This window comes from Sphaeramia orbicularis, chromosome 18, assembly GCF_902148855.1.
Source record: "Sphaeramia orbicularis chromosome 18, fSphaOr1.1, whole genome shotgun sequence".
Taxonomy (NCBI): Eukaryota; Metazoa; Chordata; class Actinopteri; order Kurtiformes; family Apogonidae; genus Sphaeramia; species Sphaeramia orbicularis.
The window spans coordinates 1,946,499-1,965,807 of record NC_043974.1 but is presented as its reverse complement, the minus strand read 5'-3'; the positions used below and the strand labels follow the sequence as shown (position 1 = coordinate 1,965,807).

The 19,309-nt window shown below is 42.0% G+C and overlaps 1 protein-coding gene across 1 annotated transcript in view; it reads right to left on the bottom strand.

Moving 5' to 3' along the window:
- LOC115438929 (NACHT, LRR and PYD domains-containing protein 12-like) overlaps positions 1 to 11,440 on the bottom strand; it is a 209,562-nt gene extending 198,122 nt beyond the window's left edge. The window contains exons 1-4 of the mRNA XM_030162819.1: positions 11,373 to 11,440; positions 8,076 to 9,884; positions 5,689 to 5,859; positions 4,370 to 4,543 (exon numbers count right to left, since the gene is read on the bottom strand). Coding sequence (XP_030018679.1) covers positions 4,370 to 4,543; positions 5,689 to 5,859; positions 8,076 to 9,884; positions 11,373 to 11,440 — 2,222 coding nt within the window. The remainder of the gene's footprint in view (positions 1 to 4,369; positions 4,544 to 5,688; positions 5,860 to 8,075; positions 9,885 to 11,372) is intronic.
- Between the last annotated feature and the right edge of the window lie 7,869 nt (positions 11,441 to 19,309).

The window sequence follows — 19,309 nt, the reverse complement described above, 5'->3', positions numbered from 1 at the left end:
TTTAAAGGCAGCAGGAAAGGTGCCCGTCTGAAGAGAGCAATTAACAATGTTTAAAAGCTCGCTTTCAAAGGATCCATAAAATAACTTAAAAAGCGATGTGGGAATTGGGTCTAAAAGGCAGTTGGTTGGGTTTACTTGGGAGAAAACTCTACCAAGTGTCTGAGCATCAATCAGGGCAAAACTGTCCAGTGTTTCATCAGGTAAAAGTAGAACCTCAGTCTGATTAAAAATGGTTCCTTGAACAGGTAAAATACTAGATCTGATAAAATCAATTTTGCTCCTGAAGTGGTCTGCAAAACTATCACACAAGGAGTCAGTTGTGGCAGAGTGTCTGGTGATATCTGGATTAATTAAATGATCAATGGTGGAGAAAAGGAGTTTGGAATTATTTTTGTGTGAGGAAATTATATTGGCGAAGTATGTGTTTCTTGCCTGTCTGACTGCCTTGTTGTATATTTGAAGTTGTTCCAAGAATAACTGATGGTTTATTGTTATTTTGTTCTTCCTCCATTTTCTTTCCGCCATCCTACATTTTCTTTTCAACGTTCGTGTTTCCTCATTTCTCCATGGAGGTGCAGGCTTTATTTTCACCTTTTTTGTAATCAGTGGAGCTACAGAATTGAGGCTTGACTTAAGTTTGTTATTAAAATTTTCAACAATAAAATCACAGGATGCAGATAAAGGAACTGGAGGGTATTTTTGTAAAACTTCAATAAAATTTGCAGCCACTTCAGGAGTCAGACAGCGCCTCCTCACAGTCCTCACCGAGGTCTCCCTTTTGTTAAAACCGGTGATGCTAAAAAACACACAGTAGTGGTCAGATACAGCCAAATCAACAACAGAGGACACACTCGTGGACAGACCATGGCTAATGACAAGGTCCAGAGTGTGTCCCCTGTTGTGAGTCGGCTGCATGACGTGTTGGGTAAAGTCCATGGAATTCAGTAAGTTCATAAAATCTTTGGATAACTTATCGGACTCATTATCAATGTGCAAATTAAAATCACCGGAAATTAAAATCATATTGTAAGAGGTGTGGATTATTGATAAAAACTCTGAAAACTCATCAATAAAAGCTGCACACTGTTTTGGTGGTCTGTAAACAGTGACGCAGATAATTGCAGGGTTATTAAAAACAAAGGCATGGTGCTCAAAGGTGGGGTACTGATCAAACGAAATTTGCTTGGTAAAAAGGGCATCAGATGTGATTGAGGCAGTACCACCACCTTTCTTGCCCTTTCTAATAGAAAATACAAAGTTAAAATTTGGTGGGGAGGCCTCGGTAAGAACTGCTGGTGCATCCGTGCTCAGCCATGTCTCTGTTAAGAATAAACAATCAATCCGATTATCTAAAATCAAGTCATTAACAATAAAAGCCTTATTTGAAAGAGAGCGGACATTTAGAAGTGCCATACTGAAGGTTGCAGATGAGTTGTTGGTTGGAGGTGTGGTTGCTTTGGAGTTATTGACTGTGAGAGTGATGAGGTTGTCTGGGTCCATTGAGCGGGGTACTTTTGGTGGGTGTCTGAGGAGTCTGTGTGTTGTCCAAACCGGGATGTGACTGGCGGGGTGTGGTATTGCAGGGAGTGTGCTGTGTGACCAATGGGGGGAGCTGTGAGCTGTTTTAGTGGGTGAGGGGGGAAACACAGGTGTAGGGGTGTGTGGTGTAAACAGTCAGTCACGTGGGGCAGAGTGTAAAGTGTACTGAATGTTTCCAGCTAGTGTAGAGCTGCCCAGTTTGTTTGGGTGAACGCCATCGGCCCTGTAAAAGGAGGGGCGGTTCCAGAAGAGGTTAAAATTGTCGATAAAACCAAAGTCATAAGTGCGGCAGGTCAGCTGGAGCCAGGTGTTCAGGCTGAGGAGTCTACTGAAACGCTCCGCGCTGCGAGACAGTGTTGGTATTGGACCACTGATAAAAACTGACCTGCCACAGCTCTGCAGGAAACTAAAAAGCGTCTTAAAATCAGTTTTTGTCAGCTCGGACTGCCGACGAGCTGTGTCATTGCAGCCAACGTGAACTATAATGCGTTTTACGGAGGATGGAAGTGACGGTAACAGGTCCGGTAGTTTGTCCAGTATGTGTGCGGCTGTGGCTCCAGGAAAACAGCGTGTGATAGAGTTGGCGAAACGAATGTGTCTGATGATACTGTCACCCACGATCAGAGTGGAGGGGTCAAACAGAGGACGAGGGGACATGGAATAATGGTACTCACGGTTTGTGGGTGAGCCGGCTGGACTATGTGGTCCGGCAGGGGAGTGAGGCAGACTCACGGCATCAGGACAGGGAGGGTTCCCGGTCTTATCCGAACGAGGAAGCCCACCGGAGTGTCGGAGCACGGCCTCCTTCAGGATCCTGCGCCGGGTGGAGGAGGTCGAGGTCCGGGGGGGAGGACGTTGGGCCGGGCTGGCTGGAATACCGGACTTGTCCGGATGAGGAAGCCCACCGGAGCGTCGGAGCTCAGGCTCCTCCAGGGTCCTGTGCCGGATGGAGTAGGTTGTGGACCGTTTGGAAGGACGTTGGGTTGGCCTGTCAGTGGGACCCTCTGCCGATCGGCCACCACAGGCGGTATCCACCACCGGCAGTGTGGATGTATTGGCGTGAGCCGGCGGCGGAGAAGTGTCCCGGTCTGTGGATGGGAGAGGAGCGGGAGGATCAGCTGGGTGAGCCGGGTTGTCATCATCCAGGACAGCAAAGCGGTTGGAGAGGCTTAGCTGAGGGGGAACGGCGGCACCATCAGCGCTCCGGTTGCGGCCGCGGACCACCACCTCAGCCCAGGATGACCCACGGTTTGGGGTTGAACAGGAGGGCTGCCGGGAAGTCAGAGGGTCCCAAGGGATTGTATCCTGAAGGCTTGCACTCAATGTTGTTGCGAACTTTTTAGAGTGCTCTGCAACCATGAAGCCGGACAGCCGAGGAAAACGAGCTGTGAAGCTGGACAGGAGGGACTCCTTCCTTCGCAGTTCCTCCAACAGACGATGGATATCTTCCTTCAGGTCTGCTATTTTCTTATTCGCTCTTTTTAGAGGCTCACTGTCATCGTGAGGTGTTGTTGGCATTGTAGCTCTGGTAGTGGAAGACCAGGCTCTCCAGATGTGAATTTGGCGCCAATGTGTACCCGGTTTCTTATTCGGCGATCGTAAAATACAGACGCTCGATTACTAAAAACACTTGAATTATAAAAGCCCAGGGATATACAGTTAAAATTCATACGGTAAAAAGGTAAGAGATGTCCGTAAAAACAGGTTAAAAATTGGTAAAAGTGATCCTTCAAGGCAGAGCTATCGTATGACAGGTACTGACGCCGACGCATGCGCAGATGTTGAAAACATGTTAGAACAAGGCAGTCAGACAAGAAAGAAACACCTGCTTCACTAAGAGAATTTCTTCCCATAAAAATAATCCCAAACTCTTTTTCTCCACAATTGAATTCCCATGAAAAAATTCCAGCATGTGTCCACATGTACTGTGTGAAAACTGTATGATGTCTTCTATTTGTGCTTTGCATTATCTTCTGTTCTTCACTGCAGTTTTGGAAGAAAAGGGTTTGTGGCAGCGCTCTTGCAGGTGCGCGGCCCCATGTCCCTAATCATCCAACTCAATTTGGTTTGATGTACTTTGTACTGTCAAATGACAAGAAAGATTCATTCATTCATTTATTCATTCATTTATTCATTGAATCAACCCAGATCTCAACAGACACTCTGACACAACTGACTCCTTGTGTGAAAGTTCTGCAGACCACTTCAGAAGCAAAATTGATTTGATTGGATCCAGTATTTGACCTGTTCAAGAAACCATTGGAATCAGACTGAGGGTTTATGGGTTTCCATGTACATCTCCAGTGTTTCATTGGGGGGGTCCTCCACACTGGGGGGCAGCTGTGGGCTCTGGTGGCTGTGGCGCTCTCTCGGGGTCTGCTCCTCCCTGGTGGGGTGGGGGTCCCTGCTGCCCTCCCTCACCGGTCAGGATGCAGCTCTATGATGGGGACCGGGTTGCTGGGGGCGGTGCCCTCCCCCCGTGATAGCACCCCCTCTCTGTTGTTTTATGCCCCCCGTACTCAGCCTGTTTCTGTCCTTTATTTCTTTATCTATTTCTTTTTGTTTTACTGTTATTTATGGATATTAACACTGGTAAATGGGTGTGTGTGTGTGTGTGTGTGGGGGGGTGCTGATTTTATATGTAAAGCACTTTGTTCTACATTTCACTGTACAAAAAAGTGCTATTTAAATCAAGATTGATGATTGATACTGTGTGTTTGCTCTATTTTTTCCTTGTTCAGTGTTACATATCAGAATAAAAGACAAACCCTTTAAGTATGTGTACAGATAATGAAACATAGAAACTCTAGAACAGTAACAGTGAACTGACCCCAGTGTCTGTAGTTTACAATGTGGACTCTGCAGGAAATCACACAGCTCCTTCACTGATGAATCCTGGAGGTTGTTGTCATCCAGAACCAGTTCTATCAGATGGAATGGATTGGACTTCAGAGCTGAGGCCACAGAAGAACAGCTGATCTCTGACAAACTGCAGTTATCCAACCTGAATAAAGAATAAATCATGGAAATTAAAATCCATTAATGACACACATTTTATTTCTTTATTTTTAGGGCTGTCAAAATTAACACATTAACTCAGATTAATCCATCATCATAATTAATCTGATTATAAATGTTAACATCATTAACCCATCTGCAGCAGAATGACTGTGAACGTCTGCTCCAACACATTTGGGTCAGTTTGTCCAGTAGAGTTAGAGTTAGAACAGAACCAGCAGAACCGACCCATAAAGAACAGAACCAGCAGAACCGACCCATAAAGATGTTAGACACTTCTGTGGGTGGCACCATTATGCACCACCACACCAACAGATCAGTTCCACAGGAAACACTGCACTGTATGGAATATGTACATGTATTAAATATTAGAAGATGATGTTCTTGTTTAATGTTCAATCCTCTGATCAGAGCTGAAAAGGTTGAAATGGAAAATTAGAAACTCAACAACAGACATTTGATGACAGCTTTTCTGAATGTTATATTATTATTTTACTTTGTGTTCTTATTTTTATCAGTATTTAGTATTTCTTCTTGGTGCTTTTACTTGACTGTATTAAAAGAACATCTTCAACTCATCATATGATGTAAAATAAAGGATGATGATGGGTTTGTATGACAAAGGTTTGGTTGTTTAATGCTCACACATCTGATCATGCAAACGTGTGTGAATCTTCCATATTAAATATTTAAAGTATTTTTAAACACATCTCTTTCAGTGTAGGTTTTCAGTGTCAGTTTTGGTTGTCTGAGATCAGATCAGGAACAGCTGTTGTTCCACTGGACCACATGGTGCTTCAGTAATTAGCACTATGGCCTCTGAGCAGAAGGAGGATTCCAGCACCAACTGTGTGTACCTTTGTGTGTGAGCGCTGCATGTTCTACCCCTGTCTGCATGGGTTCTCCAGGTTCCTAACATCCTCCTTCACAGTTTCAATAGGAAATCTAAATCCCTCATAGGTGTGAATGTGAGAATGAATGGTTGTTTGTGTGTGACAGTACTGCAGTGAACAGGGTGGACCCCACCTTCATCTATAGGTAAGCAGGATCACCTCTGGCACCCCCATGACCCTCAAGAGGAAAAACACATGGATGTGTTTGGACTGAACAGTAGACAGTCAGTGAACTAACCTCAGAGTTTCCAGTCTGCAGTTTGGACTCTCCAGTCCAGACGCCAGTTTCACTCCTGAATCCTGTAGGTCGTTGTGACTCAGATCCAACAATCTCAGATGTGAAGGATTAGACTTCAGAGCTGAGGCCACAACTTCACAGTGAGTCTGTGAGAGTCCACATTGAGAAAGTCTGTAAATACAGAATTTACAGGAAATTAATTATGAACACATTTATTGAACATGTGAGTCTTAACGAGGTCAGGATATGGTGTTGTGTGAACAGTTCTAAGGTTTAAAAAAGACAAGAAAACCAGATTAATAAAACAGACGTGGATAAAGACGGATGTAATGACAGCTTCCAAACTATTTTTTTTTTTTTTTAGTACTTTATTTTACCAGGTAAAATCAGTTTAGAACAGCCTTTCATTTACAATAATGACCTGGCAAGAGGCCCCAGTAGACAAAAACAAAAATAAAAATAAAACAAAAAAAAAAAAAAGAAAAATAAAAACACTTCAAAGGAAACAGTACAAATGAATCCAAGACTCACAACCAATGGTGAAGAGACTATGAAGTTAAAAACAACATAAATAACTACTAGAGTGTATGGGGAGAGAGAAGAAGGACAGTCACCAAATGCAACAGTCAACTGGGGAATGTTGTAGTTTGTGTTTAAACATATGGAGTGATGGCAGAGCTGAAACACCCTAGATCTCCCCCTAGTGGCTGGATGTTGTATAGGTCCTACTGTTCTCTGCTCTGTGGGACGTCAGACAAACTACAGTCAAAGTATATGTAAGGTAGTGTATATGTTACACCAATAGTTGGCGCTATTACACCACAGTTTCATCTTAAACTCCCGTTTCAGTAGTGCTTTTTTGGTCCTTCTGTTATCCCGTAGGGTTGGTACCTGTAGTTTAGGGCACCATGTTTTCTTTAGGACGCTGTATCACCCTACAGGTAAGCTACGTTATTTGCACTGACTGTTTAAAACATAAAATTATCAAAGATTTTGGCATTTTACATTTTGTGAGTTGTTTTGTAAGTTGAAGTGCAAGAGAATTTATATCTGAATGATTTGTGGAGTCAACACCTTTATAATTGAAGTGAGCACAACTTTTATTATTTACATGTTAAAATTTCATTCGGAGATCTGATTTGGTCTTAAGATGTTTAAGCTTTTACTCATGGTGTTTTACTTTTGTTTTTGTTTTTTAAAACGCTGATTTAGTACGCTGTATCACCCTACAGATGACTACTGGCCAAAATAAACGGTCCCGCCACGATTCTGAACTCCTCTCCGTCTCGTTTCCTACGGACTGCACCCCCGCTAGCATCCCTTAAACACACACACAACGCAGAGCCACGTAGCTGTGGAGGTGTTTGAAACCCATGCCGTGGGACAGGGAGAGAGATAGGGCTACATATACAACCAATAAATGTTCATTAGGCTGATATTTATTTAAGAAATCATTTTACTAATTACAGTCTACTCTCATTAAACCGCCCACCGTTATACCGCCATTTTCGCTCACCGCTGACCAAAACCATTGCACAAAAATCCCCAATGCATTATTCCATTAGCTACCGCCATTTCCGCCTATCGCCATCCGCCAGCCCAGTTCCATGCACAAACAACACTTATACCATTGATTTCCCGACTGTTATACCGCCAGCGTTGCGGCGCGGCACCTCCGAGGTGCGCCGCAGCGCGGCACCTCCGAGGTGCGCCGGTAAAATCATTGTATAAGCCGCGTCGGAGTATAAGCCGCAGTGTTTAAAGTGTGGGAAAAAAGTAGCAGCTTATAGTCCGGAATTTACGGTATATATAGGCTAACATCTTCATTTCAGATGTCAAAAAGTGTTTGCGGCTCCCAGTGTTGTCTTTTCCATGGAAACCGGGTCGAAATGCCTCTTTGAGTGTTAAAGGTTGCCGATCCCTGCCTTACAACATAACAGAATCAAGATTTATTTAGAAACGCAATTAGAACGGGTTAACGGAGGCAGCATAGACATCATATAGTAAAGACATGCACATTATGGACGCAACCCGTTGTAACGCCATTTTCGCTATACCGCCAATTTGGCCATGAACGGAAGTTGGCGGTATAACGAGAGTAGACTGTACTTTGATTTGAATAAGTTACATGATGATGTTAAAATGAGTGATCGACTGCTTCAATGACCAATCACTGTCAAGAATCCCTCAGAAACACAAACACAAACCAATCAGTCATCTGGTGGGTGGACCTCACATCCCAGTGTCTCTACTCTGTTGACTCTGATCCTACAACCATCATGGCAGTTCCCATATTTCACTTTGACAGAAACACAAGACAGAGGGTCATGTGATCCATCTTTATATTCAGTCTGATTCATACTCTTCATATTCTCATCAGTACTTACTTGGCCTCTCTGCAGTTCCTCACAGCTGGGATCAGTCTGCGTCTTCCTTCATCTGATGTGTTGTATTCCTTCAGATCCAGCTCATCCAGAACCTCCTCTGACATCTCCAACATGCAGGCCAGAGCTGAACACTGGATCTCAGACAGTTTCTTCCGTGATCTCTTCTTTGACTTCAGGAACTCTTGGATCTCCTGATGGACTGTTTGGTCCTTCATCTCCGTCAGACAGTGGAAGATGTTGATGCTTCTGTCAGGACAGATGTCCTCAGTGTTCATCTCCTTCAGGTTCTTGATGACTTTATGGATGCTCTCTGGTCTGTTCTCTTTTGGACCCAGCAGACCTCCTAAAAGTCTGTGGTTGGACTCCAGACAGAGGCCATGGAGGAAACGAACAAACAGATCCAGGTGTCCGTTCTCACTCTGAAGGGATTTTTTCATGACTTTTCTGAGGAAAACATCCAGGCTGTCACTGCCTGTGAAACACCTGAAAATGTTTGTGAAAAGTGAGTCTCCCAGAAACCTCTTCAGAACCTCTGTGTTGTTGCTGGTGTAACAGTGGTAGATGTAGACTGCAGCCAGAAACTCCTGAACACTCAGATGAACAAAGCAGTAGACTGTTTTCTGGAAGATCACAGTCTCTCTTTTGAAGATCTCTGTACAAACTCCTGAGTACACCAAGGCCTCTGTGACGTCCAGACCACACTGATCCAGGTCTTCTTGGTAGAACATCATGTTTCTTTTCTCCAGTTGTTCAAACGCCAGCCTCCCCAACTTCAGAAGAACTTCCATGTCTGCCTTTGTCAGCTCTTCTAGACTTGTTTTATGTCCTTTTTCATACTTCTTCTTCCTCTTTGTCTGGACCATGATGAAGTGTGAGTACAGGTCTGTCAGGGTCTTGGGCAGCTCTTCTCTCTGGTCTGAAGTCAACATGTGCTCCAGAACTGTAGAACTGATCCAGCAGAAGACTGGGATTTGACACATGATGTGGAGGCTCCTGGATGTCTTGATGTGTGAGATCATTTTGTTGGACAGATCTTCATCAGTGGATCTCTTCTGGAAGTACTCCTCCTTCTGGTCATCAGTGGTGAAGCCTCGGACCTCTGTTACCCTGTCCACACATGAAGGAGGGATCTGATTGGCTGCTGCAGGTCTAGATGTTATCCAGATGAGAGCTGATGGAAGCAGGTTCCCCTTGATGAGGTTGGTCAACAGGACGTTGACTGATGACTTGTGAGTGACGTCTGAAACAACCTGACAGTGGTGGAAATCCAGTGACAGTCTGCTTTCATCCAGGCCGTCGCAGATGAACAGAAGTTTGCAGACGCTGATCTGCTCTGCTGTGACTTTCTGTAATGTTGGATGGAAAACATGGAGCAGCGTCAGCAGACTGTACTGCTCATCTGTGACCAGGTTCAGCTCTCTGAAGGACAGCAGAACCACCAGACTGACGTCCTGGTTTTCTAAACCCTCGGCCCAGTCCAGAGTGAACTTCAGCACCGAGAAGGTTTTTCCAACTCCAGCCACGCCGTTGGTCAGAACCACTCTGATGGGTTTCTGCTGCTCGGGTAAGGCTTTGAAGATGTCCTGACACCTGATTGGACTTTCTTGGATGATCTTCTTGGAAACTGTCTCCAGCGTCCTCACCTCATGTTGGGTATGAACGTCTTCACTCTGTCCCTCTGTGATGTAGAGCTCAGTGTAGATCCGGTTTAGACGGGTTCTACTTCCTGTTTCCTCAGTTCCTTCAGTCACACATTCACATCTGCTCCTCAGACTGAGTTTATGTTCAACTGCAACCAGACAACAAACACTTGAAATAAACACAGTTGGGTCAAAATATCTGTTCTCATCTGTCACTGAATGTTAATACTATTTCATATTGACAACTAGGGATGCAAATTATCGATTAATTCATTAATCGTTAGTTGGTTGCCCTTATCGATTGATTAACGATTAATTGATAAGCGGCGATTTTTCTGAGAATCTGAATTTCTTTTTCAATACGGTCTATAAGAATAAAAGCTAAATATTGATTACACACTTCATGATAAAACCATGTCATATTCCTTAATGACTGATTAATTGAACCATTGGATACAGTCAGTGTTTCCTGTGGAATTCATCTGTTGATGTGGTGGTGTGGAATGGGGGTGGGGGTGTGTGTGTGTGTGTGCGCACGTGCCTGACTCAAATGATCAGCCTATCATGAAGCTGTGCAGAAGCCTGATACTGACCGTCAGGTGGACTGGAAGAGGGAAACATCTGAAACATGCAGGACTGTGGCTCTCCAGGACCAGGGTTGGACAGCCCTGGTCTAAACCAATAAGAAAACACAAAACAAAAAGGTGCTAAATACTAAAGAATCAAAGTAATAACTGTGAAAATCCAAAAATAGATCCAAAATATTAAACAAACAAAACACAAACCAAAAATAAACAATTAGCAAAAAATACTAAATTACTAAATAAAAAAGGTAAATTAACTTTGAACCAAAGCTAATTAGACAAATAGCTCCAACACATATATACAACTGAGTCACATTGAAATTGAAAGTTATTTATAAAGATATTGTCGTAACACTTTTGACATAAAAGTGCCATAAATACACACCTGACTCCCACACTACTTTATATGAAATAACTAAGAAAGAGGAGAAAGAACTGAGTCCTGTCAGTGTTTTCTTCAGGAGGAAATGACATCATGTGGAGCAGGTCATGTGATCTGGAATAAACACACTTCCTTCACAGGTGGTTTTGTCATGGGTAACTGAGATGAAAGTCATTTATCTGACACAGATACAATGTATTATTTTCCATATAAAATTTGATATACTGCCAAAAAAGAAATATCTGTCATGATTATGTCAGCTGAATAAAAAGAACACAAAACCATTTTTGATTTAGCTCATTTTATTATTGTTTCGCTAATTAGAAGGTTGTTGTTATTCAATTTGGACGATTCTTTAGTTGACATTTTAGTCTATCCAGTCATTTATTAATTATTTATTAATCATTTATTAATAAGTGATTGTTTCTGTAATTAAATAATTATGGAATTTTTAAAGACATGATCATAATGAACATAAAAAAAATATATATTTTACTCTTCATAAAGATGTATGTAAGATATATCTCAAGGACTTCCACAGTCCCTCAGTTCTATATTGACCCGTCTGCATCGAGGCCTCTGTCAAACAGCTTTAATATGAGTTAAATGTCACAATAGACTCTGGATGTGAAATGAAATCACTGCTAAAACGTGTCCTGCAGATCATTTTAAAGACTAAATTGTCTCTTACTCTGTGTCTGAAGGTCCAGGTTCAGGACTAAAGTATGGAGGACTCTCCTTGGACCAGTCACTCTTCATGGACAGACATGTGGACACTGGAGACTCTGCTCTGGGTCTGTTATACTGACCTCTGGAAACAACACAAGTCCAACAGTTGGATTGGACAGTATGTTAGTGTTATTCACATGTGAACACTTCATTTTCTATCACCTTTGGTTATTATTCATGTGTGTTTTTATTCTGTCTGAAGGACACATTTGGACTTTAAAGTGGACACATCATGTCCTGTTCTGTCTGTAGTCAAATATTAAAGGTGTGTGACAGTGGACTCACTGTGGATCAGAGGGTCCTGGTTCATTACTGCCCCCTGGAGGTTCCTTTATGAACAAACCCCTGTTTGTAGAATGGGATAACTCTGCTCCGTCCTCCTCTTCATCCACACTCACACTCATACTGTGAACTTCAGTCAGTCTGAAAGGACAAGCAGTAAAACTACTGTGAGCTCACCTCACTGAAACACTGTGTTCATCAGTCACAAACACTGACACAACAGGAAATAAGCCAGTGGACACAGAGTCCAGTAAACCTAGTGGACACTCAGCCTGGAAGGGACTCCATCCATGTTTACAGTTCCAGTCCACACCCAGAAAACCCACTGAGAGACTAGAACAGGAAAATGATCCCAATGTCAGACTCACCCTGAACCAGACGTCTTCTGTTCTTCTGTCAGAATGGACTCTGAACTCTGAATACGTTCAGGTGGTTCACCTGGACTGACGGATGCCCCTCCCCCTCTGCATTTATTGGACGTCATATATTCATCCTTTGACCCTGTGTTGAAGGTAATAAACCGTCCCTTTATTTTACTTCACATAGTTTGTGAGATGTGAACAGTTCTGTGATCGTCTGAACACGTATTTATATGATCAAGTCCATTCCAGCTTGTAGAAGACAAACGTTATTTTACAGTTGATAAAATGATTGTGTATTGTTTTTGTGAAGTAGAGTCCAAGACAGTTTTTGTGTGTATGACATTAGAGTGCAGTGGTTCTAGTGGCTGCATTTGGAACTGCCTTTAGGTCTGTGACCCAGTCATGATGGTGGAGTGCTGGGTTGGAGATGGCACTGGACCAGTTTGTCCTGTACTGGACCAGTCTGTCCTACAGTGGACCAGTTTGTCCTGTACTGGACCAGTCTGTCCTACAGTGGACCAGTTTGTCCTGTAGTGGACCAGTTTGTCCTGCAGTGGACCAGTTTGTCCTGTAGTGGACCAGTCTGTCCTACAGTGGACCAGTTTGTCCTGTAGTGGACCAGTCTGTCCTGCAGTGGACCAGTTTGTCCTACAGTGGACCAGTTTGTCCTGCAGTGGACCAGCTTGTCCTGCCGTGGACCAGTTTGTCCTGCAGTGGACCAGTTTGTCCTGTAGTGGACCAGTCTGTCCTGCAGTGGACCAGTTTGTCCTACAGTGGACCAGTTTGTCCTGCAGTGGACCAGTCTGTCCTGCAGCGGACCAGTTTGTCCTGTAATGGACCAGTTTGTCCTGCAGTGGACCAGTTTGTCCTGTAGTGGACCAGTCTGTCCTACAGTGGACCAGTTTGTCCTGTAGTGGACCAGTTTGTCCTGCAGTGGACCAGTCTGTCCTACAGTGGACCAGTTTGTCCTACAGTGGACCAGTTTGTCCTGTAGTGGACCAGTTTGTCCTGTAGTGGACCAGTCTGTCCTACAGTGGACCAGTTTGTCCTGTAGTGGACCAGTCTGTCCTACAGTGGACCAGTCTGTCCTACAGTGGACCAGTTTATCCTACAGTGGACCAGTTTGTCCTGTAGTGGACCAGTCTGTCCTACAGTGGACCAGTTTGTCCTGTAGTGGACCAGTCTGTCCTACAGTGGACCAGTCTGTCCTACAGTGGACCAGTTTGTCCTGCAGTGGAGGACATCTGCTACAGTGAGTGGAGGCCGTTGAAATATCTGTCTGAGTTGTTCATCTGAATGATGTCCCAGTTTTTAGTGATTATTCTTTTCATTTGCTCTGCTTCTGTGCTGTATGTGCTGACAAATGCTGTTCTGTCTTTTGGTTTTTGGGAGGATTTCTTTCTAGTAAAGTCTGTCTGTCCAGGTGTTTGGCTCTTGTGCTGGCTTTTTGTCGTGTGGAATGTGAAAAAATCTCCCGTGGTTTTCTCACAAAATCATCATCTTGGTCACAGGCCCGGCTGATGAGGCTGACGAAGCCGAACTGACACTGATGTGGAGGCACCTGATGAGCGGCCAGAGGCTGTAGCGGCAACGGCAGTGACCGCTGGGCCGAGCAAACGCGAGAGGTGTCAGATTTGTCCTTCGAGAAAGGGCTGTAAAACACCTACCGCGCACCACCACTGTCAGAAATATGTCTGAAAAGGCCGTTCGTTCACGTACTGCCCTGATTGTGCTGACCAGGCATTTAGTAAACATGCTAACATGTAGGACAGGCTAACAGGGAGGCTAAAGCTAACAGGAAGTGACCAGTTGAAAAAGTGTTAGTTGTTGGTAACCTGGAGACTTGAGATAAATCTGATCTGATATTGACAGACACATTGTCCTTTCACCTTCACGTTTCCACTCGTCTGACAGCTTCAGTTCCCAGATACACAACAGGAAATCAGAACAGAGACGAGGAATTCAATGGAACGAGGTTCAGGTTGAAAGTAGTGGAACCAGTGAAACCACATCTGTTTGGGTGTGGACACGACGACAACAACAGTAAAAGTTCAAGACACAAACCTGCACTCAGGACACGACTACTGAAGCCAGTGGTGGTGGAACTTCAAATACTGCACTGAGTACAAACCTGAGGCATGTCTGAGGAGTTCCATGTCCTACTGCAATATTTCTCACAACCCAATCCTGTAGTTTTTACTCCACTACATTTATCTGACAACTTCAGCTCCTTTTACAGTTTTTTTTAATCTCCAGGCCTGTTTTTCTGACCTCACAATAAGTCCATATTTTAGATCCACATGGTTTTGACAGAACAGTGACACCACAAACATATGACGATCTTGTGGAATACAACGCATTGCTGGAGATGAACCTTCCAACCAGTGTTGTGTAAACTACTGGAAAGGCACACTTGAGTAGAAGTACAGGTACCCTACCAAAAAAGGACTGTGGTACAAGTTCAAGTCACCAACTTAAGTGTTACTCAAGTTAAAGTCTTTAAAGGGTTCATATTTGTCTAAACCCACTTTTCTTAGTCTGTGGTTCATTTCTTTGTGTATTTGGACCCTAATAGTTCAGACAGTTTGAATTTGAACCCTCCAGCTGCTGCTAAACTATCTTTAGATTCATTTGGGCAAAAATTGAGTGGATTTCTCCAACCTGTTTAAATTCCTTCTTAATTAGTTGCGTCTCAAACTAGTTCTGTCTCCAAATGTGCTCATATCAGGTCCAGACTTCAGTCCAACATTTCTCCAGTTTTTCTCCATAATTGTTTGTCGTCATCAGTGGTTGTAGTCCAGACTGAAAATATGTCCAAACTTGGAGCCCATTACCTCAAATGTTCAGTTGTTGGTTGAACAGGACAGAGCAGCACAGTCGACAACCTGGAGGGGGCGGGGCCTGAAGTGTCTCCTGTGCATTTAAAGGGCCAGCGCTCCAAACCACCTTTCTGGTGTCATTCCTCAGAAATAGGGTTGAAGATGGACCTGTGGAGTTGAATGAATGAAGAATTCAGAGCCAAGCAGAGCATTTACAGTTTATGGAGACCACAGGGAAATGTGGGAAAAGGAAGAATTCCAGTTAAAAAAGCAAAATATCACTCCTTTAAGTATCTAGTATTGACTGTACTTAAACATATCAAGTAACCTACAATTAAATGTACTTAAGTAATGAGAGCAAAAGTACAAGAAAATGTGAATAACAACCAAAGGCAGTCAGAATTTTGAATGTTATAAAGTTTATCCAGGATTTTAAAAACATGGTAAAGTAAGAGACTGTTCCACACCCCGGGCACGAGGCCTGTATACAGATTAATTTAATGTTCTGTAAAGAACAGAAAAGATAATGAGACACACAACAGGCCAAGTGTTTCCTTCACTCACTTCTCTTGTTCTTTATTGTTCTACATATGTCATGTCACTCATTGTCAACATTTTGTTCTTCTTCATGTTCACATTTCCTGAATCAACCTTTTCTGATTCACATCTTTTAGTTTACAACATCTTCCTAACTTCATCAGAATCATTGACTACAGTCCATGAAAACAATAAAGGTCCAATACCTCCTTCTAACTGGCTTTAAGCTGCTGGCTGTGATAAACTAATGCCATATTATGTTATCCTACATCAGGGGTGTTAAACATGTGGCCCAGGGGCCAAATCCGGCCTGCCAAAAGGTTCAATCTGACCTGTGGGTTGAATTTGTGAAATAAAAAAACTACACTGAAAATAGTAACAATCAAGGATGTTAAAATAATTTTAGGTCAATTAATTCTAAAGTGGATCAGAACCAGTAAAATACTATCATAATAAACTATAAATAATGAAAACTGCAAATTTTTCTCTTTGTTTTTGTGTAAAAAATGTAAAATTACACAAAAATGTTCACATTTACAGACTAATCTTTTACAAAAAAAATGTGAATATCTGAAATGTCTTAAGAGAAGTAAGTGGAATTTTAATAATATTCTGACTGTTATTTAATGTTTGGTGTATTTGTAGATCCACTGTGATCTCTTAGTTGTGATTCACTTGTATAAAAGATAAACTGAGGCATAATATTGTTAACATTGCACTTACTTTACTAAAGACTTTTCAGGTTGTTCGTATTTGTTCATGTTATGTTCAAGTACAATTCATAGACATAGACATTTTATTTACAGAATTTTAAGTGTATTATTGCGTGTATTGTAGGATATTTAAGCATATTTAAGTGTATTTTTCGTGTATTGTAGGATATTTAAGCATATTTAAGTGTATTTTTTATTTTACTGAATTTACGCTTTTCACTCCAAAGTTCTTCTCCTATTGTTTCTATTTCTTTCCTGGTCCGGCCCACTTTAGATCATATTAGGATGGATGTGGAAGTGAACTAACATGAGTTTGACACCTGTGTCCTCCATCCTCCTATTTGTTGTCCAGATCTGCTGGTTCCAGGGCTTTTCCTGTTAAACACGGTGCGCGGGAAAACAACAAAGAACCAAATAGAATCTATGGCCAAGCTAGCGACAATTAGCATTGAACAACACACTAACATTAATCCACATTTCCACTAAACACTGCATCACATATATCATTAGCGGAAACATTCTGGGTTGTCAGGGAGCCGTACTAGTTCAGGTGAAGTAGAAAACCTTCAACATATTCCATGTATTTCTCTCCTTGAAACTATTGAGCGAACGTTAAGCTAACTGGCTAGCATAAACCATCATAGGCTGCATACTGAGACACTGAGCAGCACAAAGAAAAGCCACTGACGGATTCAAAGGAACATGTCACCTACATGTACGATGGACTAACAAGAGTTTGACAGAGTTTGGAAAAGTTGGATCCATGACTAACCTGTAAAGAACAGAAAAGACAATGAGACAGTCCACAGGCCAAGTGTTTCCTTCAGTCCTTCTCTTGTTCTGAAGACCAGATCCAGCTGAGACTGACACCTGGATGTCCCACTGTCAGACTGCTGCCCCCTGGTGTTCAAACCAAAGCACTGTTTGGACACAAATACAGGCACACACAGACCACAGCAACTCCACATTTGGGATGGAGAAAGAGGATGCATGTGACGTCACCACTAGTGGAAGTCACCACGGCTCCGCCCACTGAGTGTCAGACAGAGGCAGATGATTGACAGCGTTGGCTTCAATCCTGTCTAAACTGAAGAACAATATTGAATCCAAATGGGGCAGAGCTGTTGTGAGACTGATTGTATTTTCAGGTTCTTAAAGCAGTGGGAGCTATCGTTTTACAGACACCCAAAGACAAAGAAAAGAGAAGGAGATGGATCCACAAATCCAGGAAACCAAACCTAGATCTGTGGATCCTGTTTGGTGTCAGCTAACATTCACTGATGCTGTATTTTTGGCTCCAATCAGACCTGAAATGACCCATTGTTTTGGCTAACGGTCCTTCTTAGTGCAGCTCTTGGTTTCATGATCAGATCTTTCCTGGTTTTTGTCTTCATTTTGGGATTGTGAACCTTGTGCTCCTACATGATTAGTAAACGAACTGAAACTGAGGCCAACCTAGTTTTACAAATACGGAGGAACTGGAGAATAAAGCTACGACGGAGTATTAGGACCACAGAAGAAAAGAAAAACACTGGGCACTACCAGAAGAAAGTCAGAAAATATGGAGATAAAACCTGGAATTTAATGAGAATAAAGTCAAATACAAAAAGAATCACAATGTTATGAGAATAAAGTCGTAGTTATAAAAAAACTCATAATTGAACAAAAATGTCATTGGTTTATGAGATTAAAGTCGTCATATTCTGACAATAAATCCATAATATTCTCAGAATAATGTGTTAATTTAAACCAGGTGGTGTAAATCTGCTAATTTCCCAGAATCCAGTGGTGCCCTGCTGATGAGCAGGTTGGTTTAAGACACTCAGTCTGACTGAGAGGGGCGGGGCCTGGGGGGGGGGGGGGACTAGAAAGATCAATCAAATGTTTTTATGTGTGGTTGATCATTTTATTACATTAAATATTAATTGATATACAAGTTTTTAACATAGAATTATGCAATAAACACCAACTATTAACAGAACTTTTCTGCAATTTTAAGCCCAATTATTTGTTTGATAACAGTTCGTCCATATTTATTGGTAATTGGATTGTTTTAATACATGTAAATATTCTTTATTAAATATTGAAAAGTTAAAAAAAAAAAAAAAAGCAAAATCTCATTGGCAAAAAACTGCATTTGAATTATGGAAAATAACCCTATTTTTATGAGATGGTTATTTTCTGTTATTTAACAGTATTTTTTCTGTACCCCTGCTGCTGGAATATTACTGTTTTTTTACAGTTTTTTTGTTGTTTTTTTTTTTTTCCAGTGAATGTGATCCAAAGCTTCATGTCCGTACTCATTAGCTTTGAGTCATGGCGCTGATATATTTGTGTTTATTGTGTCTATACTACTCTGTATTAATGATACAGTTAATTGAATCTGATGAATAATATTACACATGTATTTATATATTGAATACTCTAATAATATATTGAACTAATTTAAAGCAGACGTTGAGTCTCTGCTGATCCTAGTCTTCTAATCACTAGCCCATTACCATATAGTTTTTATTTTTTTATTTAACCTTTATTTAACCAGGAAAAAGATCCCATTGAGATTAAGAACCTCTTTTTCAAGGGAGTCCTGGCCAAGAGACAGCATGAAACACAACACATAGTTACAACATACAATTACCTCATACAGTTCCAACAAACAATCATTTACAGGACTAGTTCATGGATGACAACATTACAGAGGCTATTCACACAGTGTGTATGAGCCTTTGGACCTGTTGGAATAATACATGTGCTACTCTAGTTTGACAAGTCAGAGAACTTTGGTCTTTGGACCGGTCAGGTCCACATTCACAGGCTGCTTTTTTGTCCCAGTTCACCCCTGGTGGTAGCCAACATGTTAAAAAGAAAAAAAAAAAAAGGCAGAAATGACATGTAAACTATGCACATGTACTTTTATTTTCCTCCAACAAATGGACTGAACACAGTTTAACTCTGTACAACATACAGAGAAATACAGACACTTGAACATGTTGATTTAAATCTGGTTTATTTCAAATCCCACATCAGACTCATTGGATATAAAACATATTTACCTCAGCCAAGGCACTAGACTGAAAACACAAACATTTCAATAGGTTACATGGGTTTTCTAAGGAGTTTGACAAACAGTGTTTAGGACTGCAGATCAAAACAGACAAATGCTGAAGAAAACACACCAAAGATGAA